The sequence below is a fragment of the Pelodiscus sinensis genome, unplaced genomic scaffold (assembly GCF_049634645.1).
Source record: "Pelodiscus sinensis isolate JC-2024 unplaced genomic scaffold, ASM4963464v1 ctg35, whole genome shotgun sequence".
Lineage (NCBI taxonomy): Eukaryota > Metazoa > Chordata > Testudines > Trionychidae > Pelodiscus > Pelodiscus sinensis.
In genome coordinates, this window is record NW_027465908.1 from 7,857,322 (window position 1) to 7,878,208 (window position 20,887).

Below are 20,887 nucleotides of genomic sequence, written 5' to 3' on the forward strand. Positions count from 1 at the left end.
ACAGATGCCTTAGTACCCCGACATAGCACTGCAGGGTCAAGGTCGCTTTACAGGACCACAGCAGGGGGCAGGTTTGATGCTGAATTTTCAGACTTCTGCTCTTGGGAGTCTCTGTTGCTGTCTACAGCCACGCGTAGGCCTGACCCTGAATCTCCTGAGCCCCAGCCCCTCCCAGACTGCCAGACAAGAGACAGAGCTGCCAGGGGGAAGGTGTTTTCAGACTCGCAGCAGAGGGCACAAATCCCTCTCTAGGGAGCCTGCAGCAAAGGAAGCCAAAAAAGGTGAATTTTGAGGGACTTGTAACAACCAGCCCAGCCGCAGCAGGTCCCACTGAGATTTGAACTCAGAGTCCTAAGTGCTGCCTCTTACACCACGGCTGTGTCTAGAGTGGCAAGTTTTTCTGGAAAATCAGCCACTTTTCCAGAAAAACTTGCCAGCTGTCTACACTGGCCGCTTGAATTTCTGCAAAAGCGCTGACGATATCATGTAAGATTGTCAGTGCTTCTTGCGGAAATACTATGCTGCTCCCGTTTGGGCAAAAGTCCTTTTGTGCAAAGCTTTTGCGCAAAAGGGCCAGTGTAGACAGCTCAGATTTATTTTGTGCAAAAAAAGCCCCGATCGCGAAAATGGCGATCGGGGATTTTTTGCGGAAAAGCACGTCTAGATTGGCATGAAAAGCGTCTGTGCCAATCTAGATGCTCTTTTCCGCAAATGCTTTTAATGGAAAACTTTTCCGTTAAAAGCATTTGCGGAAAATCATGCCAGTCTAGACGTAGCCAGCATGACCTCGCTTAGGGTCTACCATAACTTAAACACTAAGCAGAGGACAATGAGTCACATCTAACTGAAAGTCACAGAAGACAGAAACAGGTTTTATTTCTGGTGGTGAAGAGTCTATTTGGGAGTCCTCAATTATATCTGACACTTTACATCCAGGGTGCATCTAGACTGGCAAGATTTTGTGCAAAAGCAGGTGCTTTTGTGCAAAAACTTGCCAGCTGTCTATACTGGCCGCTTGAATTTGCGCAAGAGCACTGACTTTGTACTGTACAAAATCAGTGCTTCTTGCGCAAATACGATGATGCTCCCGTTCAAGAATAAGCCCTCTTGCGCAAGAATACTTGTGCAAGAGGGCCAGTGTAGACAGGGAAGGAATTTTTTGTGTAAGAAAGCCCCAATTCGCAAAATGGCAATCGGGGCTTTCTTGCGCAAAATCGCGTCTAGACTGGCCACTTTTTGCACAAAGGCACCCATGCCAATCTAGATGCTCTTTTGCGGAAATACTTTTAAAGGAAAAACTTTTCCGTTAAAAGCATTTCCGCAAAATCATGCCAGTCTAGACGCAGCCACCTTGTTTAAAGGCAGAGCTGACTAGAATCAATTGAGAGTCCTTGTCTTGTCTCAGTGATCGCTTGAGCAAAAATCATTGATAAAATCTTGTGTAGACTGACCTTGGTCTCAACATGCAGGCAATATGTGTTAAAGGGCAGTGCAAAGGAGGCAATGGTGGTGAGGAACCATATTACCTAGTGAAATCATTGGTGCTGAAATCACTGAGGTCTGGAATTTGACCACAGAACTGACACTTTCTTAACAGAATCCATTTTTGCTATTTAAAAGGTAAATCAATGTAACAGAAAACTGCAACGCTCTCTGGTAACTTTTTAAAAATCAAACTTTAAACTTTATTGAAAAGATTGGAGAGTTTGCAATTGAAAATATTTGACCTACACTTAAGGCAACTGATTTAATTTTGTGTAAAATTTTGCATCATAAAGGATGGCATTTTTTTTTAAATGTTCAACTATATTGATATACATTTTGATCACATCTATTTCTGATGTGATATTTGGGTGTGGTTGTGTCCTTTTTTTTTGCTCTACAAAAAATTCTGGGTGGTGGGGCCCTGCCAAAACTATTCGAATTGGGCCCCGCACTTCCTAAAGCCGGCCCTGTGCCCCCAAACCTGTGGCCTCAGCACAGGCCTCCAGCCACTGGACCAGGGCCCTGGCTGCCAGAGTGGGCCCTGGCTCCCCCCCCCTTCCCCTCACTATGTGGCCACAGCAGGCCCTGGCTCCCCCGCCCCCTAGAGTAGCCCTCACCATACAGCAGGCCCTGGCTCCCCACCTGAGTAGCTCCCCCGCCCTGTGGCAGACCCTGGTTTCCCCAGCCCCACCCGAGTAGCCCACTCACCATGCAGCATGTCCTGGCTCCCTGCCTGAGAAACACCTCCCACCCCCACCATGTGGTATGCCCTGGGCCCCCATCAGAGCAGGCCCCAGCCCCCCGCCATGCGGCAGCCCTTGGCTCCTCACTGGAGCAGCACCCCCCCCACACCTCCATGCAGCAGTCCCTGGCTCCCCACCAGAGCAAACCTCCCCACCACGCAGCAGGCACTAGCCCCCCAGCAAGCCCCAGCTGCCAGAGCAGGCCCTGGCCCCTTCACCACATGGCCGGAGCAGGTTGCCACCATGTGACCTCAATGTAGGCCTCAGTCTCTGGACCAGGCCCCCCCATTTCCCCGTACCCCCCACCATGAGGGCCACAGCAGCCCCCGCCCGCGAGAGCATGCGCCACTCACCTCTGTGGAGGAGGGAAGGAGAAGGGTGGAGAATTTTTTGTGCGCGGCTGTGCAGGTGCACACCTTAGAGGGAACGCTGCCCGGCACTTTTCAGCGCTGTCCCTCAGCCAGGGTAGAGAATCCCTTCGAGTGCAGGACACGTGTTCCGAGGACACGTAAATCTCTTTGTGGCCTTTGCAATACCAGCTCTGCCACATCTACCCTGGCCCGTGATTGCACAGATTATAGGATCCCACCCCTTTAACGCCCGGGGTGTCCACACTGGCCTAGCAAACCACCGCCACAAGAGACACGGCCCCCCCGCTTGACATTCCTTCGAAGTAACGGCTCGCTGTTGCAATGCGCATGTTATTTCGAAATAAAGTCAGTTATTCTGAAATAACGCTGCTGTGCAGACATCCCCTAAATGTATGACAAACAAAACTATGATCTTTTCCATTGATTTGTGGCTGGGAAGAAAGCAAACTTCACCACCCTCCATGTTAGGAGTCATTATGTGCCAGCATCTTTAATACAATTAAGTTAATTTGTTGTGACTCGGTAAAAGAATCCCTTCTCTATTTCTTTACCAAACTGCATTTGTTGTGTCTTTATAACCAAGGACATGAAAAGCCCAACACTGCACTGAAATCAATGCACACTGGCTGCGAATATTTCTATAGAAAAATAAACTAAAGACGACGTTGCAGCAGAGATTTCTATGGAGAGGAAGGCAGGATGTCAGGTTGAGGACAGAGCGGTGTTAATTGATGCAAGAGCAGGCAGGGAGGGGCCATATCTTGATTACCAGAGATCGTGTAGCTAGACAGTTGAAAATCGCAGGAGATAATGCAGCCAGAAATTCAAAGAATATTATAAAATCACATGAATCTAATGAGATTGGTTAATTCATTCTATGTTTTTTTTCACCTATGAATGTTCGAAAGTGCAGCGCAGTATGGGGTGTATGAGCCCTGCTTTCTAGAGAGAGCTGGTCAGGGCAAGAGAGTGAGGGAGCAGCTGCACGTGTGTGGCTGCACTGGTTATGACACATGGACATTGTCACTGAACAGTCTGACAATGCCATAATGAATTGCATTCGCAGATATGTTTTGGATTGCTTGAAGTGCTGCAGCTGACATACACACAATGCCCTGTAAATAAGTCAAACATCAATATAGATGTAAGGGAAGAAAAAGGTCAAAAATTGCATTTCTAAAAATAGATTTTTAATAAAAAGCTGGTGAACTGTAAAAGAAAAGGTTCTTGTGCTGACACCTTGTTACAATAACAAGTTTCTAAATTAGAAGACACTTTTTCTTTCATATTTGACACTGAGATTTCACAGAAGTAGAAAACTCTGCCAGGAGTGAAAGTCCCCTCCCCCCTCATCTGGGGCAGGGGATGGGGCAAGGTGAGGGGAGAAAACCCCACCCGCTGTCTGGCCGTGTTTTGTACCAGTTTCACCCTGTGCTGGGATGGAGCAAACCCGGGGCAGAGGGAAAAGGCAGCCTGGGTTCTTTCCAGCCAGAAGGTCCCATTCACCTGGCCTGGGCTGGGCTGCCAGGTGTCCGGTTTCCCACTGGAGGCTCCAGTTGCAAAGGGAAAGGGGCAGTGACCGGTTGGTACTAAACGTCCAGGTACCTGCAGTGACCAGCCCTGCCCCTGGAGGAAGAGCCGCAGCGCTGGGAGGGGCTAGTCGGTGCCGGGGGGTCACTGTCAGGGACTGAGATTCTCTCCGGACTGGGCCGACACTGGGCAGATGGTCAGGGGACCCGCGTTGGCACCCCCAGTGTTGACACAGGGACTGAAGAAAGGGCGGAGCATCCCGGAGAAGGTGCAGGTGAAGGTGAAGAGATGGGACCTGTCAGTCACATTGTAAAACGAGACCTCGCGCGCCTCGTAGTCCAGGAAAACCCCCACCCGGCTGGGCCTGGTGCTCATGGGGAGGGGAGTCGAGGGGGAGGTGGAGACTGTGTATTTATCCCCATTCCTCAGACTCATAGCCCAGTATCCTTGTTTGGTTGTGAGTGCGACTGTCCCCTTCCTGCTCACAGATTCCCTGCAGACCCCCAGGTCCCAGCCTGTCTTGTCTCCCACCTCCACCTCCCAGTAACACCGCCCACCCGCGAACCCCTCGGCGCCCAGCACATTGGGGCCTTTATCAAATCTCTCGGGGTTGTTGGGCAGAGCCTGGCGCCTGTTTCCGTGTCTCGCACGTTTCCGCCCCTCAGACAGGACGAGGTAGGGATTTGCCGTGTCTGGATCCAGCGTCACGTCCACTGGGGAGAGAGTCACAGAGTCAGGGCCGGGGGTGGGTCCCTGGGGTCAACGGGAAATTAAGCTGTGCCCCCGTTAATTGCTGTGCGGGGAGGAGGCGTTATTGTCTGAAGGGAGTCAGGGCCCCTCTGCCGGTGAGGAGACACAGAGCGGGAAAAGGGCAGGAGGAGCGGGCCAGGGGTGGCAAGCTGTCAGTGGGGGGAGGGGCAGGGTAATGCTGGGAGAGGAAAGGGGAGGGGCAGATGATGGGAGAGAGGGGGAGGGAGCCACCATAGGGCCAATGTGGGGCAAGAGGAGCAGGCACAAGGGGACAGAGGGGTGAGGGAAGGGGCAGTCCCCAGGAGGGCTGGGGGGAGGGGCAGATACAAAAAGGGCAGAGAGGGAAGGGGGACACGGGGGGGTAGAGGGGGAGGAAGGGAGCAGAGGGGCACAGAGGCAGACAGAGGGGTGTGGGAAGGGCAGGCCCTAGAGAGGCAGAGGGGGGAGGAGATGTGGGCACCAGTGCGGCAGAGATGGGGTGGGGCCTACACCACAGGACCCAAAGGGGGGCCCAGGGAAGAGACACCAGGCAGGCCGACGGGCAAAGAGAAGAGCAGGCACCAGGGAGGCAGATTCCCAGGAGCGCTGTGAGCAAGACATGAGGAGTCATCCCCAGCTCTGCGCTGATCAGGCCTCAGCTGGAGTCCTGTGTCCAGTTCTGGGCCCCACATTTCAGGAGAGAGGTGGAGAAATTGGAGGGTCCAGAGAAGAGCAACAAGAACGATGAAAGGCCTAGAGACCATGAGCTAGGAGGGGAGGCTGAAGGAATTGGGCTTGTTTAGTTTGGAAAGGAGAAGACCGAGAGGGGACTTGGCAGCAGTTCTCAAGAACCTATAAGGGTATCACGAGGAGGAGGGGGAAATTGTTCTCCTTGTCCTCTGAGGACAGGACAAGGAGCAATGGGGCTTAAACTGCAGCAAGGGAGGTTGATGTTGGACATCAGGAAAAACTTTCTGCCTGTCCGGGTGGTGAGACACTGGAATAAGTTGCCTGAGGGGGTTGTGGAGTCTCCATCCCTGGAGATATTGAAGAGCAGGTTGGACACACACCTGGCAGGGATGGTCTGGAAGGTGCTTGGTCCTGCCGGGAGGTCAGGGGACTGGACTTGCTGACTCTAGAGGTCCCTGCCAGTTCTGTGATTTTGACAGAGGCATAGAGGGGCCTCAGGGAGGCAGAGGAGCAGTGACCAGAGGAGCTGGCACCAGGGGTTACAGGGGAATGAGGGGCCCAGGTTATGGGGGGCAGAGGGCAGGGGTAGGGGAGAACTAAGGGGAAGGTGGGAGGGGTGAGAGGGGAGGGGGCAGGTACAGGGTGGGGTGGGGAAAGGAAAGGGGCTTGTGCTGAGGGGAGGGGGCAGGGCAGGAGGAGAAAGGGAAAGACACCAAGGGGCAGAGTGGGGGAGAGACAGATGCCAGAGGACAGGGATGGGGAAGGCACCAGGGCAGATGGTGGGGGGAGAGGGAAGGTTTGATCCCCAATGGGTTGGAAGGAGGTGAAGGCAGAGAGGGGTCTCAGGAAGGCAAAGGAGCAGAGGGGCTAGTACCAGGGGCTAGAGGGGGATGAGGGATGCAGGGTCGGGGGGGCAGAGGGAGAGGGGCAAGGAGAACTAAGGGGAAGGTGTTGGAAATGTGAGAGGAGGGGGCAGGTAGCTGGGTGGGGTGGGGGACAGGAAAGGAGCTTGTGCTGAGGGGAGGGGGCAGGGCAGGAGGAGAAAGGGGAAGCAAGAAGGGGCAGGGTGGGGGAGAGACAAATGCCGGGGGACAGGGATGGGGAAGGCACCAGGGCAGATGGGGGGGAAGGAAGGTTTTATTCTCAGTGGGTGGGAAGGGTGGGTGCCAGGGGGCTAGAGAGGTACCAGGGGAGGGGTTAAAGGCAGGGGGCAGAGGAGGAGCAGGCAGCAATGGGGTAGGGGCAGGCACCAGGGCTAACAGGGGTCAAGGGGGAAGACAGTGAAGGGAAAGCGCAGGAGGAGTGGGGGAGGGGTGGGAAGGTGTCAGTGGGGCTGGGGGGAGGGGACAGGTTGATGCCATGAGAGGGAAGGGGAGGGGCAGATGAGAGGGGCAGAAGGGGGGCAATGGGGGCAATAGGAACAGGCACCATGAGGACAGAGGGGGGTGAAGGGAGGGGCAGCTTCCAGCCAGGATTTCCCTAGGACCCCCAGAGGGGGTGTGCACCAGTGCTCCCTCCAACTGTTCCTAGCCGTGTGCGGAATACATTTTATAACGTGCACTGAGGTGCACCCAGGACACACAGGCTGTGGGCTCTGCTAATCCGCTGCGCAGCTCCTGACTCTCCCCTGAGAGCTCAGGGCGGGTGTGACAGCAGGGCCCGGACGAACGCTCCTGGCAGCTGTCTGTGCCGGTGGGGCTGGTCCAGCTGCCCTGGCCAACCCACTAGTGTGTAAACAGAGTCTGAGGGAGGTCCCCCCCACCTAACAGCTCGTGAGGAGCCAGGTTGGGATGATGCCAGGCCCAGCCTGTATTGCCAGGGACACGCCTGCCCTGCCTGGGGGCCTGGCCCACAGAGCTGGGCTGCCCGGGATCCGTTCTGCCTGGGGCTGGGCACAAACCACTGAGGTGCCATGTGGGGTCAGGAAATGTTGGGACCCTTTGAGTGTCTGAGTGACGGGCAGCAGCAGAGCTGGACTGGGCCTGCCTGGGGGAGGGACCCTCAGCACCGAATCTGTGCTAGGGCTTGCCCAGGGCTCAGCTCCGGCCCCGCTGGGATCGTCCGTTCCCACCCCTGGCACCTCTGGGCTCACAAATTCCTGCAGCGCCCTCCAGACTAACAGAGAGATGACTAGATTTGTTGTTGGTTGCTCAGGTGCTATAGGACCACTCGTCGCTTTTTGAGGGTTTTTTTAAGATACAGAATCAATTGGCCCCCCTCTGGCACCTCTCAGCTCAGCCCATCAGTTGGGAAAATAACAAAAATGCTGGTGCCCGGCCCCTCTCCAGTGACACGTTAAGCTCTGGCCACCCCACATGCCCTGCACTGGGGAGCAGGGCTGGGGCTGCCAGGTGCTGGTGAGGAGAGGGTGGGTGGCCCAGGGGGGACCCTCTCTCCCGTGCAGACAGAGCTGCCTGGGCCAGACGGAGCCTTTGGCTTGGTTCAGTGACGGCTAAGCCCTGCTGGGGACAGTGTGCGGGGCTGGGCGGGGAGCGCAGCCCAGCCTGCTCTAGCTGCAAGGTTGCCCACTCAGAGCTGCCATCGCTCAGAGCTGGTGGGACCTGGAGGGATGGGCCGAGGGCACGGGGAGGGGAGCAGCAGAAGGTGCCGGGGCCGGGCCACTGGGGACGGAGCAGTAGAGGAACGGTGGCGCAGAAACAGCAGCAGCCAGAACATGGGTCTGTGGGACTATTTCAGTGACTTCACTCTAGCGCCTGCTTTGTGCCTGGGAACCTGGTAGAAAAATATGTTTCCTAGGAGGTCAACACTTTTCAAATCCATTAATTGCCAAGGTCATTGTGTCACGACATCGCTAGTGCGACAGGCCAGTAGCTGGGGGAGTTTCTGTGTTGACTGTGTTGTTATTATTATAATTAATATTTATGCAAAATCAGCCATATTGGGTCAGACCCCTGGTCCCTCTGCCCAGTGTCCTGCCTCCTGCCACTGCAGCGCCTGGAGCAGCCAGAGGGAATGAGCAGAGGGGGAATCGTCTAGTGATCCCTGCCCTGTTGCCCACTCCCAGTGTCCAGCACACAGAGCAGGCTGGCGCATCCCTGCCCATCCTGGCTCAGAGCCAGTGACGGAGCAACCCTCCGTGAACGGATCATGCCCTTTCTGAGCCACCCCCAGCAGAGTCCCACCGGCCGACTGCGCTGCCTGAGGAAACGCTGCCTTTGTGTGGGTCAGTCTCGCTGCCTGGTCACGTCACTGGGTGCCCCTGGCTCCTGTGTGCGGTGAAGGGGAAATGACACTTCCTGACTCACGTTCTCCACACCTGCCCACATTCTCCAGGCCTCATGTGGCCCCAGGGGCAAGGAGGGGGTGGGCGATGGTGCAGGTGACAAGGGGAAAGAGAGAGGTGAGGGGGATGGGAGGCAGACCCCAGAGGGCAAAAGGGCAGCAAGGAGAGGAGGTTATCAAGGGGGGAGGGGCATGCAGGGCGGGTGCCAGGAGAACTGAGATGGGCAAGGGAAGGAGCAGTCCCGGGGGAAGGGCTGAGCAGAGGGTCAGAGGCAAGCAGGGCAGAGAGCAGAGGGGCAGGCACCAGGAGGCAGAGTGGGGACAAGTGAACAAGGGAGCACAGGGGGGCAGAGAGTTGTGTGTGGAGAAGAGAGAGCTCAAGGGGGGCAGAGGAAAGGTGAGTGGAGGGGCAGGACCCAGAGGTTAGGAGAAGGGGAGGGAAGGGGCAGGATCCAGAGGGGAGTGTAGGGCGCCAATGGGCTAGAGGAGGAGGGAGGGGAAGGGGCAAACATCAGGGGGCTCAAAAGGGGCCAAGGGCAGGGACTTACACGGGGCAAGCAGCGGGGAGAGGTGGGCCCAGGGGCGGGGAGCACAAAGGGGCTGGCACCAGTGGTTTGCGGAGGAGGGGTGCAGGTGTCGGGAGGCAGAGGGGAGGGGAGGGGCAGAACTAAGGGGAAGGTGGAAGGGGGAGGGAGTGTGAGGCAAGGGGCAGGCGGGGTGGTGGTGGTGGTGAGGGAAGGGCTCATGATGAGGCCTAGGTGGGGCAGATGCCAGGGACTAGCGGGCACAAGGGGCAGGAGGAGGGGCAGGTGCCAGGGCACAGGGGTGCAGCCTGGAGTGGGACAGGCACCAGGGCCAACAAGGGGCCAGGTGTGAAGCAGCTACTGGAGGTTGAAGGGGACAAGGGAAGGGACGGCAGCAGAGGGCGGGGGGGGGGAGGTGCCAGGGGACAGAGGGGGAAGGGAGGGGCAGACAAAAGGGAGGGGGAGGCGAGGGAGGGGTGGGTGCCGGGTCAGACCGGGTGAAAAGGGGGGGACATGATGCAAGTCACATGTGAGGGTGCAGAGGGGCATGAGGAGAACCGGGGCAGAGGGCGGTGAGGGGGTGGGTGCAGAGAAGGAGGTGGGGGGTCAGGCGTTGGGAGGCCAGTGAGGGATGGGGGAGGCACCAGGAGGATGTGGGGAGGGGAAGGGGAAGGGCAGGTGTCAGGGCGATCAAGGGATGGAGCGTAAGGAGAGACATAGGAAGGGAAGGGTAGGGGAAGGACAGGTCTCCACTTCTCCGGCCCAGCCCCTCCCCCAGGGCTGCTAGGAGGGGCAGGGCAGTGGAGGATGGGAGGGGGGTGCAATTGCAAGCCAATGGGCTGTTGCCAATGAGGGCAGTGGGGAGGGGGAGGGGCAATTCCCCACTTCCTGCCCCCTCCACCTGGGAGAATCTGCACAGGGGCCAGTCCCAGTTCACACCCAGGTGGCTGCACTAGGGAACCCGGCTCCCACGGCCTCAGACACTGCTGTGCCGGGGCCGTGCCCCTCCCCTCACTGAGTTATGGGTCAGTAACTGCAGGTCACTGGGGCTGGACTCTGGGCTCCCAGGTGGGGCTGCCCCACTGTGCTGCAGAGCCAGTCTCACCCCCACGCTCTGCCCAGGGCCGTGTTTAGACCCGGGGAGCATCTGCAGCAGCAGAGACTGAGGGACCCCACGTCAGACCCCCAGAGCCCAGCAGTTCCAGCCCCCACCTGAGGGGGGGACCCACATTCCCATCCCTGCCCTGCCCCACACAGGGATGGGACCTGGGGCTCCCAGCTGGGTCCTAGCCCCTGGGCTACAGGCTGCGGGGGAAGCGGCGGCACCTGGCTCTGTCCATGGACACTCACCAGCAAACTCAGCCTGGGGCCGGGAGCAGTTTCACTGGACCCCAAATCGAATTGTTCTGCCAATAAACTATTAGCACCCGATTGCCCAGCCCCTCTGCAAACCTGCCTGAGCAGCTGAGGTGCCCAGGCCCCAGTGACCGGCAGGGAGGGACTGTCCCCAGCCCCAGCGGGTGACGGGCAGGCCGGGCTCAGGGCACCAGCTGGACACTCCAGAGCGGCTGTGAAATGTGCCCTGGCCAGGAAAATCCCCCCAGCCCTGATCTCAGCCCACAGACCCGGCTGCCAGTGGAGACTCGGCTCCAGCCTGAACTCTCTGCCCAGAGCGACGTGTCCCCTGGGCCCTGCGAGTGGCACAGACCCTCTGCTGCTGCCCCGGCGTCTCCCAGCGCGGGACCTGGCCACACAGACCCTCCCAGAGCCCCAGGGGAGCAGCTGTCCCCAGCTAGCGAATGCTCCAGCCTCCCCCTGGCTCCCTCCACCCAGACCTGGAGCAGACAACCTGGAGACCCTCACACCAGGCTCTGCAGACACGGCAGGTTCGGCTACACATCCGGGCAGAGCCTCCCATGCGCCTGGAGAGAGACACAGACATGCCCCCATGACCCGTCTGGGCAGCCCCCAGCACATGGGCCCAGGCCAGGCCTCCCAACACCTGCTCAGTGGCCCCATTGACCCGGTCAGGGAGGGTCAGGGTGATGGGGCCAGGTCAGATCTCTGGCAAGTGCCAGCAGGTGGGTGGGAGCAGCAGGCAAACTCCCCAGCACTGAGCCCATCAGCCTCCAGCTACTGCACAGCTCCCAGCTGGGTCCACGTGTGTCCTGGGGCCCTAGGCTCTGCCCAGAGTCCCCCGCACTAAACAGCTCGATGTCCCAGGGGCTCCACTCACCTGCAAATCTGTTCAGAGCTTCCCTCATATCAAGACAAATTTTATACCTGCACTGCAGGTCGGTGCAAACGGCTTCGGGTTCCTGGAGTTTCATGTTTTCACTCCTAGGAAGCAAACTTCCCAGCATCAGCAGCTGCCCTGAACTGGCATCACCACAGAGCCCCCACCAGGAATACGAGGGCAGTGAAAACGGGACACGCACCTGCTCAACGTGCTTTTCACGTCCTGAAAGGAGAAAGAGAATCGATGCTCTGTGTGAACACCGGGGGCATAAGCTGAAGCAATACCCCAGCCGGGCAGCAGCCTTTCATCTAGAGAATGGATTCACCCTCCCAGGCTTCACTGTTCTGCGGCAAAACCTCCTGCGTCGTTTTGCATTTACACTCGATTCATTGTTTGTAGGTTGGACGGGAATTTAGTTAAATGTTTCTTCCTCCTAGGGACCCCGCCCCCATATCCGTGTTTAGCGACTGGTTGAGGCCAATGCTCTGGAGTCACAGCAGGGATGGGCTTAGCCCAGTATCATTTTTGCATCAAACATTTAATCTCGCAGGGCGCCCCTGGACCTCCACAATTCCCCTCCCACCCAAACAGCACCATCTGGAACTGAAGGAGCCCTTGGTCCGACACGGTTGGTCAGGAGCCCGCAGAACAAGTTTACTCTAAGTCCGGGGTGGGTAATAATTTTTGGCCGGGGCCCACTTCAAAAATATTTGAAGTGTCCCCAGGCTGCCCCAGAAGGGACGGGGCCTAAACTGGAAGGGCAGGGCCAGGAGATGATGCTTCTGGGCTTCCCACCCACAGATCATAATTGGTCTGGGGGTGGGTGAGACCCTTTGCCTCCCCTTCCCACTAGGCACCCATGCCAGGGCGAGAAGAGGCTTCACACACGCCCCCACCCCCAGGCCCTGATTGGCATGGGGGCGAAGGGAGCATGTGAAGCCTCCTCCTGCTCCACCCCTGCCCTGCAAGGAGCACACGGCACTACAAAGTGCCACATGCTCCTTGCAGGGCAGGAGGAGGCTTCGCATGCGTCCCTGCCCCCAGGCCAGTCAGGGCCAGGGGGCGGGGGAGCTGCGCAAAGCTTCCTTCATCCTGCCCCCACCCTGTGCGAGCATACGGCACTTTGAAGTGCCATGTGCTTGTCGCAGGGCGGAGGAAACTTTGCACACTCCCCTTACCCCATGGCTCTAAATGGCCTGGGGTTGGGGGAGCGGCAGAGTCTCCGCGGGCCAGATCAACCCATTTGGCAGGCTGAATCCAGCTCGCAGAGGCCCTTTTGCCCACCCCTGCTCTAACTCTTGGGTTCCAGGCCCATGGATCCGAGCTGTAATTCTGGCTGGAGGCAGAGTTTTGACGCTGTCTCACCTTTAGCAGCTCAGCAACCAGCTGCTGACACTTCCCCTCCATCTCTGCGATCAGCTGCTGCAGGGAGGCGCTTTGCTGGGAGAGTTTGGTGACATTTTCCTGGAGCCTCTGCAGAGTCTCCCCCTCCTCCTCCGCCAGCCTCTGCAGAAGCAGCTGCTCCTCCTCCCTCAGCAGCGTGTGCAGCTTGTTAAATTCACCCGCAATCATCTCTCGCCTTGCCTGCACTTTCCTCTGGAGAAAGGAAAGGAGAGAGGAACCCACAGGCCAGCGCCGAGTTACAGACGGGGCCTCTGCCCGTGAAGCAGGGACTGTGAGGTTAGTGTAAAGTCTGGGAAATGTACCAGAAAGGGCTGGTTTTAGCTCAGAGTGAACAGGGCCAGTCCTGTGGGGAGGTTGCCCAGGGTGCTAGGTAAAGCTGCAGACTGTTATAGCAGGCGACATGGGATGGGCACAGGGGGGAGGGAAGAAATCGAGGGAAAGGAGAGATGTACCAGGGGAGGGGGGGGCGCACAGGGCTGGACACTCTCCCCTCTGCCCCCCGGGGACCTGTCACAGCAGGGTGTGGGCGATGCTCATTCTTGACAACCTGCTCCCAGGGCTGCATGTTCAGCATTGAGGGCTGGTGCCAACAGCCCCGTGGGTGCCATCCTGGGGCTCACATGGGCGTTGGGCCCTCGCAGCATTGCCAGGGCTGGCTTTGGCCTCACCCAGCCTGACCATGCGCCCCATGCCCATGTGCCTACACCCTACACTCTCAGCGAGGAGCTCACTGTAACAGGAAGGGGAACCAGAACGGACGTGTTGTCCCCTGGGTTCATCTCCCAGCTACAGACAAGCCCAGGACATAAGAACAACCAGGCTGGGCCAGACCTAAATTCCAACTAGCCCAGGGTCCTCTCTGCTGACAGGGGCCAATGCCAAGTGCCCCAGAGGGAGTCAACAGAACAGTGATCCCTCTCGTCACCCATTCCCAGCTATGACAGAGGCTAGACACACCATTCCTACCCATCCTGACTAACAGCCATTGATGGACCTAACCTCCATGAATTGATCTAGTTCTTTTTTATACTCTATTAAAGTCGTGCTCTTCACAGCATCCTCTGGCAAGGAGTTCCACAGGTTAACTGTGTGCTGCATGAAGAAAAATTTCCTTTTGTTTGTTTTAAACCTGCTACCTATTCATTTATTTGGTGACACCAAGTTCCTACGTTATGGGAACAAGTAAATAACTATTCCTTACTCACTTTCTCCACATCACTCATGATCTTATAGACCTCTATCATATCCCACCTTAGTCTCCTCTTTTCTAAGCTCAAAAATCCGTCTTTTTCATCACTCGATACAGGACCTGTTTCAAACCCCTCATTGTTTTTGTTGCCCCTTTTCTGAACCTCTTCCAGTGCCAAGAGATCTTCTTTGAGATAAGGCGACCACATCTGCATGCAGAATTCAAGCTGTGGGTGTCCCATGGTTTTATACAAAGGCCATAAGGCATTCTCTGTCTTATTGCCTCTGTATGTCTCATTGGGACAGTAACAGGAGCAGCAGAAGGTGACCGGGATGAGATGGCCATGTGGCAGCAGAGGCTGTGAAGTGGCCGAGCTCTGCCTGGGTTTACTCTGACCTGCCCCCAGCTCTGCTCACTCAGGGGGTGTCCCCGCTGCAGTGTGGTGCCAAGTGCACCACGTGCAGACATACCCCAGCTAGTTTTGATTTACCAGAGCAGGTTTATAGCCTCATCCTGGAGCTTTCAGCTACTTCATGCCTGGGAGCGCTGCCGGGGAAAGGGCTCAGAGATTATGTCTATGCTGCAGAGAGATTTTTTTTTTTAAAACAGCCATTTTTCCGAAAAAAAAACTCCAGTTACATCCACGCTGCAATCGCAGTCTTTCTAAATTAAATTGAATGAATGGAGGGGTTTTTCCCAGCACTGGTAATCCTCATTCTATGAGGAAGAAGCCTTTTTGCAAAAGAGCTTTCAGAAAAAGGCATGTGTGGACGGGGAAGAGGGCGTTCTTTCAGAAGAAGAGGAAAGAGGAAAAAGCCCTGGTGGCCACTCCGTCCATAGCAATCACAGCTGACACATGAGAGAACATCCATTCAGTCTGGACATTCTCTTTTGAAAAAGCAGATCGCTTTTTCGATGTGCTTTTGTTTGCAGGCGATCTCTTTCAGAAGATGATTTCTTGGAAGGTCTCTTTCGAAAAAAGGTTCTTCTAAAAGAAGCCTGAAGGATAGCCAGAGAGATTAACCCAGACACCCACCTGCCACGCTGCGGTTTTTTCCTCCTCTTCACTTCTCAGCACCAGGGCTTCTTCCAGCTGCTCCCTGAGCAGGCCCAGGGCTCCCTGGAGTTTCTCCTGTAGGGCATCCGGGGCGACAAACAGCCGTTATCTGCTTGTCTGGCAGGCGGCGAGCACCATACACACTGGCCGTACACACACGAGGGACCTGGCCTGGAAGGAGGCAGCCACTCAGCTCTGCTAGCCCCAAAGGCACCCTGGGAGCAGAGATGCCCGGCTCCGAGCAGGGGCTCTGCCTACTGCAGCCACTCAGGGCAACTCCGCCCTGGTATGTTAGCGCAGGTGTCACATCCCTACGCATGGGCCAGAAGGGAAATGGCTGGGGAGCCTCTGAATGATCCCTTCAGCTAGAGGGTGAGAGGAGCTGGGGCAGGAACCTTACTGCACCGTGCCCCGGAACCCAGCCCCAGCTCCCCACTCTGCTCTCCTGTGTGTGCCCAGGCTCCCAGGGGGCCTCCCTCACAGCAAAAGCCTCTCACCAGTGCAGCCTCATTACCCGTGCAGTAGGCTGTGATGTGGCTGGAGACCGGCGAGGGACAAGGGAGCCCTGGGTCTGGGGGAGCAGAGACCTGTAATTGTAACTGCTCCTGGGCAGAGGTAACCTGGTGTTCTCGCCCCCTTGAGCAGCCTCTGATTCATTCACCCAGCGCAGCACCATGCCGAGTGAGGGCTGCAAAATCCCTGCTAACCCGTCAAACATCCAGTTAACCTAACGCTTCGCCAGTTAACTGGACTACACGGGACTTCACTGCTGGCTCCAGCCCCTGCGCTCCTGGGCCCGCCGGGAACAGAGGCTGCTCCAGCCAAGATGCCGAGGAAGTCCATGCTCCAACTCTACTGCACCATCGTCTTCCAGATGGTGGTGCCCAGCTTTGCTGCGGTAGCGGAGCGACCTGGGTCCAGGTTACTTCACTTCCCCGTACCATGGAAAAGGGCGGCGGGGCACAGCAGGCTGCTGGGCCACTTCAGATCCCACCACCATACCAAGTGCGGGAATGGGGGCCAACCCCTACTGTTGCCCCACATCAGGCTACCCAGTGACACCTGGTTCATGTCAGGGTACAATGGGGTGGAGCAGGAATTGGGATGGGGGGGAGGGGTGAAGCAGAGGTAGGGTGCAGCTGGCGGGTAGGGGAGGTTGCCCTAGATCCCATCCAGGAGGGGAGGGGGGGCTTGCCCTAGATCCTATACCCCCTTGGGGACAGCCCTGGCTGTAGCATCAGCACTTGACATAATTAGGTTGACGTGAGCTGCCTATGTCGCTCTAACGCCACAGTGTGAACCAAGCCCCAGGACCTGCCCTGCAGAGCCTGGTCCCTACCTTGTACTCCTGGGCAGCCTCCTCGATAGGCACCACCGTGTGTGCGCGGTGCTCCCGGGACCGGTCACACACCACACAGATGGGGGCTTGATCCTCCTGGCAGAAGAGGTTCAGGGACTCCTGGTGTCTCTTGCACCCTGGCTGCCCCTTGGGCACTGGCCCTGCCGGGAGCTGCAGGCGTTTCACCAGCTCCACCAGGTTCCCCAACTGGTAGTTGGGCCGCAGGTGTCTCTGCAGGATGGTCTCTCTGCACTGGGGGCAGGAGAACTTGGGCTCCGACTCCCCCCAGCACTGGCTGAGGCAGGCCCTGCAGTAGTTGTGCCCACACTCAATAGACACCGGATCTGTGAAAAATTCCAGGCAGATGGGACACGTCGCCTCATCCTGGAAGCTCCTGGCCAGGTCCCCGGCAGCCATGGCCTCTCTGCAACCCCGCCCTACGGGTTGGTTTTGTTTCCCGATCAAATGGAGGAAGCAGCGTAGCCTGTTCCAGCTGTTTGGTTTTTTTTTCCCTCTAAGCAAGATGCACAACTGGGAGCCAATCACACTTGCTGGACAGAAATGAAGAAAGAAGAAAACACCACAGAAGTCAGACCCCAGAAATGCACCAAGCTACCCAAGAAAACTCCCAGGCAGTTACAGACACACAGAACCTTGCTTGTTTAAAAGTCTCAGGGGGAGCCGTGTTAGTCTGTAACTAAAAGAAGCTTAAAAACCAACAAGTTTTCATGGGCACCGCCCACTGCTCTGGGTTTGCCGTCTGAGGCAGTGGGCTGTGCCACGGAAGCTCATGACACTCTCCAGATTTTTTGCTAGTCTCTCTGATGCTACAGGGCCTGGGGTTTCTTAGGGCACCCAGAAGCCGGCGCTGCTCCCATTTACAGGCGTAGGCAGGAGCTGAAGGACTGTGTCCCCTACAGCGAGCGGGGCCTGGGGAGGGACCCTGAAGGGGCAGTGGGATTAATCCCCCCCATTTACCCCTCATGTTTCACAATCAAATTCTGTTCCCCTTTGCCCCCAATCATACTGGGGGGCTGCTGAGGCGCGTGACTCGCCCCCTCATTAACCATCAGCAGAGCCAGGGCCCATTTGGGGGCCAGTGTCCCCCAGCGGCTAAGTCGGGGTGGCCCCCCCCCACAGGGTGTTCTACTGCCCCAGGTGGGGAGGAGAATGGGGGTGACAAGGGCCCCCCCACCCCAGGGCAGGACCCAGAGAAAGGCCCCGTCGGGGCTCCGCGGCACGTGCGGAACCCCCCGCGTCGTGACACGCGGTGCCGGCCCCGCCCCCTGCATTCGCCGCTGCCGCCCGGCCCGGGCGCCCAATCGCGCGAGGCGGGGGCGGGGCCAGGCAGCTCCGGGTCAGAGCTATGCCCGGGCGCGGATCCCAGACCGGAGTCACTGACCCGCTGCGCACGCGCGGTCCGACCCCTCCCCCCCCTTCCTCTGCCGCGCGCCGGCCGGGTTTTCAGAGCGTCCCGCCAGCCGCTCCCTGCCCCGCCCGCCTGGGCGTCTGACTCTGTGGCGCGAATTCTGAAGGAGCCGTTGGGGCCGTTACTCGCCGCGCGCCTGGTTCGGCTTCCGGTCAGCGCCGCGCGGGGGGAGGGGCAGGAGGACTCGGAGGCGCTGAGGTGAAGTGGGCGGGTGGAGGCGGGCGGAGCAGGTGACGTGTCAGATGGGGGCGGGGCAGATACATCGCTGCGGGGCAACGTGGGGAGCTTGGGGCGGGTAGAGATCACGTGACACCGAGGCCGGATAAAACTGACAAGGTGGGGGCGGGGCAACTGGTGAGTTCTTCCCTCTGGACCCCCCCCCCCCCCCCCCAGCTGTGCCAGGCTCCCCAGTGCGGGTCTGTCCCCGCCCCCCCGGGCAGGCGAGTCCCCCCGCGGGGGTTCCAGGCTGCACTTGGCCTAGGAGCTGCTGCGTGTGAGGCCACGGGCCCCCCAGAAACCCGCCCCCGGCCCTTGGGAAGAGCCTCGGCCTCTGGCTGGGCCCCTCCTGTGCGGGAGCGGCTCGGCCTCAGCTTGCAGGGAAAACCTCTTGTGCCAAATGGCCCCTAATTAATTATGCAAATGAAGCACAGCTTCATTTGCATAAGCCTTTGTGTAGATGTAGCGTCTCTCTCTTTTATTCCTGGATCCGGACTCTCACTCCGGTCTCTGGCGAAGGGGCTCTGCCCACGCACGTTCAGATCCCATCACATGTTCTCTTAGGGTTCAGGTGCTACTGGAGCAGGGTCCCCACCTTATCACACCCAAGGTCGCTTTTTAAATCTCCCAACAGGCCCCGCCCCTGCCTTGGAGCCCCGCCCCCTCTGTTCTCCTCCTGCCCAGCCCTTACTTACACCCTCTGGTGAACAGTTTATTTTTAAACTATGCGATACATAAAATCACGTGTTTATAGTTCTGACATAAATGGATAAATGGTCTGTCAATGGTCTGTCTGTTTTCTGTTTTCTATGCATGATTCATGCTATTTAAATCTATAATGAAGCATTTATATATACATATACTACATATACATTTTGGGGGGGGGAACAGAGTTACAGAGCTCTGCAGCTGGGGAGCAAGTGGAGGCAGAGGCAGAGAGTCCCCTACGTCTCCTTTCTCCAAGGATTCTCCCCCACAGGGAAACCAGTGCCTGCCTGCCCTGGGGCCAACCCCCCAGTGCAGGGAAGCCTCCTGCCTGCCTCCTGCAGGGTTGACTCACCCCTCCTGTGCAGTGCAGGGAGCCCATGCTCCATCCCTCCTGCAGTACACCCAGCAGAGCAGCTAGTGCACTTCTGGAATCTCCCAAAGTGGCACTGAGTTGTAGGACTTCTGTCCATCCCCAGGAAGCCCACACTGCCTCCATTGTCACTGCAGGGAAGTAGTGGAGCTTCTTGGGGGTGAGAGGGAGGGAAAGGGGACAGAGCAGACAGGACACTTTGCAAGCCACTGCTCACAGCCTTGCCATCAACCTCAACCTGTTGGTGACCACAGATTTAAACAGTTCACATACAATGGAAATCTAAGAAAGGTGAATGTCTTCATTGAATCAACACTCTCCCAGGGGGCACTTGGATTTGAACCAAGGACCACTCGATCTGCAGTCAAACACTCTGCCACTGATCTATACCCCCATGTGAGAGCAGTGTCTACAGCCAGTATTGAGAAGTGGGTAGTGAACAAGAGACTTTTGTGTAACACACATCTCAGCTGGGATGGTCCCTCACTGACCCTAGATTGTGACTGGTCCTAACAAGGAGTTTTCCTGAAAGCAGCAGAACTGGGGCAGGACAGAGGTTCTTTCCACATGGAAAAGTTCTTTTGGAACAATGGCCGTTATTCCAAAATAACAATGCAAGAGTCTACACAGCAATTCCGTTAGTTTGAAATAACTCTGAAATAACGGAAGGCTGATTCCAACTTCTGTAGACCTCACTGTATGCAGAAAAATGCCTATTCTGAAATAGCTATTTCAAAATGAGGTGCGTGTACATGCTCCTTTCTGCTGTTTCAAAATACCCCCTCCCCAGGGCCATTCTAAGTTATTCAACCTGGGGCTCTAAATCAAGGTAACACGTCTACATTAGGGAAGCCTCCTCGGACTCATTTTGAGGTTTCCCTGCAGTGTAGACGTGCTATTTTCAAATAAACTGTTCCAGAATAGCTTATTCCAAAATAAACGTGCCGTGTAGACGTAGCCAGACAGTCCTGAGAGATGAAGCAGCTGGAGGGAAGCCAGGAGAGCAGGGGCCAGTCTGAGAGCTGAGTGTCCCAGGTGTCTACCCCAGGCCTTCTGTCTAGGTCCCAGGTGTAAGGGGCAGCACTAATGACTGAATCCTCCAATCTGAGTTTAAATCTCAGTGGGACGGGCTGGGTGGTTGCTGGGAGGTCCTTGTGCTCCAGGCTTTTTGGCTTCCTTGTCTTGAGGTTCACTAAGGGGGGGTTTGCTTGTCTGAGGCCCAGTAGAGATTCGTGAGCAGACTTGTGGTCAGGTGACTGATTCCATCACAGCTGCAGGGCAGAGAGTGTGAGCAGAACGGGGGTGGGGGAGTTGTATACTTTGGGAAGGGTCCTGGCTCCCAGCCACATGCCTTGGAACAAAGACCAATGGTCCCTGCACAAAGTGCATTGTGGGAATAAGAGATGGGGCAGTAGGAAAGGGGCCGGCCCCTCAGCACCAGCGAGCAGGTGGGAGAAGATGGGAGTGAATCCTGCTACCTCTCATGTGCAAAGGGAGCACTAACCCACGTGCAACTCATCTCTAGTGCTCTGGCCTCCACCACTCCCAGCAGCTTTGTGCCCCACTAGGGAGGGTTATTTCAGAGACCAGGGAGGAAGAGGGAGGGGTCTCTGGATGCACG

The 20,887-nt window shown here is 57.2% G+C and overlaps 1 protein-coding gene and 1 non-coding gene across 3 annotated transcripts; both read right to left on the reverse strand.

Moving 5' to 3' along the window:
• Positions 1–3,754: 3,754 nt before the first annotated feature.
• LOC102444447 (E3 ubiquitin-protein ligase TRIM11-like) lies at positions 3,755–18,505 on the reverse strand. 2 transcript variants are annotated; one of them, XM_075916475.1, is made up of 7 exons: positions 17,946–18,505; positions 16,544–17,094; positions 15,184–15,279; positions 12,920–13,150; positions 11,754–11,776; positions 11,552–11,655; positions 3,755–4,842 (listed from the first exon to the last, which is right to left on the reverse strand). In XM_075916475.1, the coding sequence occupies exons 2-7, from the start codon at positions 16,958–16,960 to the stop codon at positions 4,280–4,282; spliced, it is 1,434 nt and encodes a 477-aa protein (XP_075772590.1). In that variant the 5' UTR covers positions 16,961–17,094; positions 17,946–18,505; the 3' UTR covers positions 3,755–4,279. The 2 variants fall into 2 exon arrangements, with proteins under 2 accessions (XP_075772590.1, XP_075772591.1); XM_075916476.1 differs by lacking the exon at positions 15,184–15,279 and having other exon boundaries at positions 3,756–4,842; positions 16,544–18,504.
• A 1,083-nt stretch (positions 18,506–19,588) lies between these two features.
• Positions 19,589–19,660, reverse strand: TRNAC-GCA (transfer RNA cysteine (anticodon GCA)). The gene has a single exon. It is a non-coding gene; the product is annotated as a tRNA-Cys (tRNA).
• Positions 19,661–20,887: the final 1,227 nt, after the last annotated feature.

Bases quoted from the DNA above. Each gene is read 5' to 3' on its own strand.
- LOC102444447 (XM_075916475.1), bottom strand. From the start codon at position 16,960: ATGGCTGCCGGGGACCTGGCCAGGAGCTTCCAGGATGAGGCGACGTGT. The intron at 11,777-12,919 runs GTGAGACAGCGT...TTCTCCTTTCAG, and splicing joins TGGTTGCTGAGCTGCTAAAG to GACGTGAAAAGCACGTTGAG. The intron at 4,843-11,551 runs GTGAGTGGAGCC...CTCTCTCCCCAG, and splicing joins AGCTCTGAACAGATTTGCAG to TGGACGTGACGCTGGATCCA.